This window comes from Rana temporaria, chromosome 1 (assembly GCF_905171775.1).
Source record: "Rana temporaria chromosome 1, aRanTem1.1, whole genome shotgun sequence".
Taxonomy (NCBI): Eukaryota; Metazoa; Chordata; class Amphibia; order Anura; family Ranidae; genus Rana; species Rana temporaria.
The window spans coordinates 180,225,851-180,231,850 of record NC_053489.1 but is presented as its reverse complement, the minus strand read 5'-3'; the positions used below and the strand labels follow the sequence as shown (position 1 = coordinate 180,231,850).

The following is a 6,000-nucleotide window of genomic DNA, read 5'->3' as shown; positions in this document are numbered from 1 at the left end:
CATTCCTCGTCATTCCATCATCATGCACGCGCAGGAGTGCAGTTAAACGTGGAGCTGTGCATGTGCACTTGCGTGTTTATTCTATAGGAGACTGTGAGCAGACAGGTAGGTTTATTTTATTGTAGACACTGCATGTCTGTTCTGTAATAAAGAACCCGCCTGCTTTTTAATTTTTTTATTTCTCCTTTAAAAAAAAAAGAGGTTTGAATAGAGTTACACAAAGTTTTGTCTATACATATCGTTTTACACTAGACATGACATTTCCTCTAAGTACAAAACGTATAAAGCTTTATTTCCACAACCACAGGACATCAGCGTGCTCTAGTCTATTGTTTTGTTATAGCGCCACCTAGTGGCACACTGTGGAATGTGTAATCAGAAAACCATGTCACCAGGCCGAAGCAGCTCTTTTCCAGGCAGAGAATACCGGTGTAAAGAAGACGGCGGTGGGCGGAGATTTCCTGCCTAGCTGAGCGTCCCGTTGCCATGGTTACCGGAGTCGTGTTGTTGCTGTGGCTGCTCTAGGGCGTTCTCCTGGTAGAAGACTCCATACACTGGAGAAGGTAGGAGGGTCTGCATGGTTCCATGTGCGATGGGGGATTACTGTGTGTATGACTAAACATTGTCCATGATGGGATCTGATCAAAGCCCAGACTGGAGGTACCCACTCCACGGAGGCTTCTCTTCTTATCCCTTCCACTGATAACTGGAACATTGATCACATGTTATTTTTGGGGTAAAACAATATAGGGGGGAGGGGAGGGTGCTACCTTTGCTGATAGAAGCTGCCTGATTATCTGTGGGCTGTAAAGCAGCTGACCAGGGACAAGCATGCAGAAAGTGAAGTCAGAAGGGTTGATCTCAGGGGTGTAGATAAGGGGGGGGGGGGGGTCAATGATGATGCTGAGATTACCCCACCAGATCCCAACCATACAATCGAACATATGCGCCAGCACACCATGGATCGTCTGATCAGTGGCGTCACTAGGGTTGGTGTCACCCGGTGCGGTAAAACATGGTGTCACCCCCCCCTCTGTCTAGGCTGCCCAGCACCAAGCAGGCAGCGCACGGGCACGGGGCGCACCCCAAACCAGCCCCTGTAAATGATAGTATAGGGCAGTATAGTGGCAGGTTAGGGTAGTATAGAGTGGTATAGTGGCAGGTTGGTGTAGTGGGGTGGTATACGACAGGTTAAGGTGGTATAGGGCATGTTGGGGTGATATAGGGTAGTTTGGGGTGGTGTAGGGAAAGTTAGGGTTGCATAGGGCAGGTTGGGGTGGTACAGGGCAGGTTGGGGTGGTATAGTTCAAGTTAGGGTGGCATAGGGCAAGTTGGGATGGCATGGGAAAGGTTGGGGTGGTACAGGGCAAGTTAGGGTGGCATTGGGCAGGTTGGGGTGGTATAGGGCAAGTTATGGTGGCATAGGGCAGATTGGGGTGGTACAGGGCAAGTTAGGATGGCACAGGGCAAGTTGGGGTGGCATGGGAAAGTTTGGGGTGGTACAGGGCAGGCTGGGGTGGCACAGGGCAGGCTGGGTGGTACAGGGCAGGCTGGGGTGGTACAGGGCAGGCTGGGGTGGTACAGGGCTGTTTGGGGGGGGGGGGGGGTACAGGGCAGGCTGGGGTGGTATAGGGCTGTTTGGAGTGGTACAGGGCAGGCTGGGGTGGTACAGGGCAGGCTGGGTGATACAGGGCAGGCTGGGGTGGTACAGGACAGGCTGGGGTGGTACAGGGCAGGCAGGGATTGCACAGGGCAGGCTGGGCATGTCAGCTAAAAAAAAACAAAAAAACGGGATGGTGTCACCCCTCTAGCCGGTGTCACCCGGTGCGGACCGCACCCCCCTAGCAACGCCTCTGCGTCCGATCACGTCCAAAAAAGTTTGATTGTAGAAAAATCACATCACAAACATGCAACATGCCTGACGAAGGGGTCCTGCGTGACTCCGAAACGTTGCACCTTTGTGATGGGATTTTTCTACAATAAAACTTTTTTGGATGTGATTGGACGATCCATGGTGTGCTGGCGAATATGTTCGATTGTTTGATGTCTCCAGGACCCAATCGCTGCAGCACCCACCATATTTGAATTTTTTTGCCATTTTACCAGGAATATTGATCAGATCCCAATAATAAACTGTGACCAGGAGGTGTCAGTGACAGTGATTACACCCCAGCACAGAACAGCAATGGCAGCTGTATGCATATACTGTACACAGTGTAAAAGCCCATCAACACTTACCCTCACCGGCCACTTTATTAGGTACACCTTGCTGGTACCGGGTTGGACACCCTTTTTTGCCTTTAGAACTGCCTTCATTTTTCGTGACATAGATTCAACAAGGTGTTGGAAACATTCCATGGTTTTAGTCCATATTGACATGATAGGATCACGCAGTTACTGCAGATTTGTCAGCTGCACATCCATGATGTGAATCTCCCGTTCCACCAAATCCCAAAGGTGCGCTATTGGATTGAGATCTGGTGACTGTGGAGGCCATTGGAGTACAGCGATCTCATTGGCATGTTCAAGAAACCAGTGGTAAGATGATTTGAGCTTTGTGACATTATCCTGCTAGAAGGAGCCATCAGAAGACGGGTACACTGTAGTCATAAAGGGATGGGCATGGTCAGCAACAATACTCAGGTAGGCCGTGGCGTTTAAACAATACTCAATTGGTACTAAAGGGCCCAAAGTGTGCCAAGAAAATATCCCCGACAGCATTACACCACCACCAGCCTGAACCATTGATACAAGGAAGGATGGATCCATGCTTTAATGTTTATGACAAATTCTGACCCTACAATCGGAATGTCGTAGCTGAAATCGAAACTCTTGAGACCAGGCAACATTTGTTCCAGGGCCTCACTGTTGCCTTTCTATCATTTCAAACCAGTCTGCCCATTCTCCTCTGACCTCAACAAGGCATTTTCCTCCACACAACTACAGCTCACTGGATATTTTTTTCGGACCATTCTCTGTAAACCCTAGGAGATGGTTGTGCGTGAAAATCCCAGTAGACCAGCAGTTTTTGAAATACTCAGACCAGTCCGTCTGGCACCAACAAGATGCCACATTCAAAGTAACTTAAATCCCCTTTCTTCCTCATTCTGATGCTCGGTTTGAACTTCAGCAAGTCGTCTTCACTACATCTAGATGCCTAAATGCATTGAGTTGCTGCCATGTGATTGGCCGATTAGCAATTTATGTAACCAAGTAATTGAATAGGTGTACCTAATAAAGTGGTCGTTGAGTGTATATGTGTATAGCCAGTGCTAAGGAGTTAAATGGGTACTTGTAGTCTCCTTGGGAATCCTGTACAAAAAGGTGACAACACAGGAACATAACCGGAAGACATGGACAGCGGGTTATTATCTTATAAAAGGAAGTGCCTGCAGACTGTAATGTAAAATTACTTTTAAAATGACATTAACATTTTAAACTTTATATGAAAAGTTAGGGATTGTGTTAACATATACTTTAAGACCTTGTTTACACCCAGGGGCGGACTGACAACTCATGGGGCCCCCCGGCAATAGGAGAAGATTATGGGGCCCCCGGGCAATAGGAGATTATGGAGCCCCAAGGCAGCGGCATACTAAGGGGAGGGCGGGGGGGGTGTGCCGCACCAGGTGCCACACACTGGGGGGTTGTCAGGCCGGCCCCCCCCCCCTCCGTGAATGAAAGAAGACAGCGCCGCCGCGGGTTTAACATTGCGAGGTGACAGAATAGACATGGAGTGCCCGAGCGGATTAGGTAGTGGCTTTGTGGGGGGGTAGCGAGCTGCACCCGAGCCAGTCGGCACATCTGGGACTGGCGCAACGATCCCCTTGTCTCATGGCTCTGATCAGTCTTGGGCAGCGGCTGTCAGCCGAGCAGAGAAGGAGGCGGCTTCTCTGCTCGGCTGACAGCCGCTGTCCGAGACTGATCAGAGCCGTGAGAGAAGGGGATCGTTGCGCCGGTCCCAGATGTGCTGACTGGCTCGGGTGCGGCTCGCAGTACCCCCCCCCCACCCTGCCAAGCCACTACCTCGGGCTCTCTCGGTCTGTGGTGTGTGTTCTGAGCCTGGTACATTATGGGTCTGAAGGGGGGGTTCTGTATTGTAGAAAGGTGGGTCTGTACTGTAGGCGGGTACTGCACTGTAGGCGGGTACTGCACTGTAAGGGGGCCTGTACTGTAGCGGGGGTCTGTACTGTAGGGAGGCCTGTGCTGTAGCGGGGGCCTATACGGTAGGGGGGTCTTCACTGCAGGTGGGCCTGCACTGTAGTGGGCCTGTACTGTAGTGGGGGCCTGTACTGTAGCGGGGGCCTGTACTGTATGGAGGGGGTCTGCACTGTAGGGGGGTCTGTGTAACATACAGGCGTCTAGAGGTGCAGGGTACTGTGTAATTTAAAGGGGCCCAGAGCTGTGGAGGGCTGTGTAATGTAAAGGTGTCTAGAGGTGCAGGATGCTGTGTAATGTAACGGGGTGCAGGGTGCTGTGTAATGTAAAGGGGTCCAGAGGTACAAGGGCTGTGTAATGTAAAGGGGTCCAGAGGTGCAAGGGCTGTGTAATGTAAAGGGGTGCAGGGTGCTGTGTAATGTAAAGGGGTCCTGAGGTACAAGGGCTGTGTAATGTAAAGGGGTCCAGAGGTGCAGGGTGCAGTGTAATGTAAAGGGGTCCAGAGGTGCAGGGTGATGTGTGATGTAAAGGGGTCCAGAGGTACAAGGGCTGTGTAATTTAAAGGGGTCCATAGGTACAAGGGCTGTGTAATGTGAAGGGGTCCAGAGGTGCAGTTGTGGAGAGGGGGGTACACAGAATTGACAAAAAGATATTGAAGGATGCAGAGGTATGCAGGGGGCACAGTGGGGTGTTTTTACATTTTAAGGTGGGGAGGGGGTTGCCAGATATAGGATCCGTCCCTAATGCCAAATGCTCTAGGTACGCCCCTGATACCTTGTGTAAAAGTACACCATGTAATGTATGTATGTATGTATTACAGGTGCCAATGACATGCCTCTTACAAAACATCCTAGAGACACAGAACCTCCTTGGAGGGAATGGGACAGAAGAGCACAGAAATCTGGCCTGAGACATAGCGTGTATTCTGTAAATGGGGATCAGTACATAGGAGAATGGCTAAACAACTTGAAACATGGTAAGACATTTAAATTTACAAGGTTTGATTGACTGAAACTTCAAAATAAGAAACATGTTTACTCAAAATCACAAATTAGGGTAAAGATGCTGTATGTGAACCTGTGGCCAGGCCATGAACCTCAAAGTATTTACATATTCCTTACATACCCTCTAAAAACAAGCCTGCACTGACCTATGAAGCTACAGGCACTGTGGAGCAGTTCATCCCTTAAGTCCACAGCAGAAGCACTTAAAGCGGTAGTAAAGTCTTTTTTTTTTTTACTTTTACCTACAGGTAAGCCTATAATAAGGCTTACCTGTAGGTAAAAATAATATCTCCTAAACCTGTACAGTTTAGGAGATATTTCCTTTGCATGCAGCCGCTGACTTCAGAGGTGCATGCACTCTGAGTGCCCAGCTGAAGGTCCGGAAGACACTGCTGGACCTTGCCGGAAAAAAGTCTCCCGCATGCATGCGCCGGAGTGACGACATCGCGGCTCCAGCCACTTACAGCGCCGGATCCACGATTCCTGGAAGACACGCTGAGGGAAAATGTCAGCTCCCTCGGCATAGACCGAGATCACCTGCCGACACCTCGCGATGCATACTAGCTCATTATTCCTTTTACCTTTAAGGTTTAAAAAAATGAATAATAATAATCTGCAGGTTTACAGCTGCTTTAAGTAATTCGAGTTGTTGCACCACAGCACCTGCAGCTACAGTATACAGGTGCATCTCAGAAAATGTGAATATCATTTAAAAGTGAATTTAGTTCAGTAATTCAATTCAAAAAGTCAAACTCATATATTTTATATAGATGCTTTACACACAGAGTGATATATTACAAGTAGGGTTGCACCGATTGGAGGAAGACACAGAGGGGGA

General features: G+C 49.3%; 1 protein-coding gene across 1 annotated transcript in view; it reads left to right on the top strand.

The window, feature by feature from the left end:
- The first annotated feature begins 530 nt into the window (after positions 1-530).
- Positions 531-6,000, top strand: part of MORN3 (MORN repeat containing 3) — a 54,424-nt gene continuing 48,954 nt past the window's right edge. Inside the window, exons 1-2 of the mRNA XM_040346936.1 lie at positions 531-563; positions 4,979-5,134. Of these exons, the coding sequence (XP_040202870.1) occupies positions 4,990-5,134 (145 nt within the window). The 5' untranslated portion in view covers positions 531-563; positions 4,979-4,989. The remainder of the gene's footprint in view (positions 564-4,978; positions 5,135-6,000) is intronic.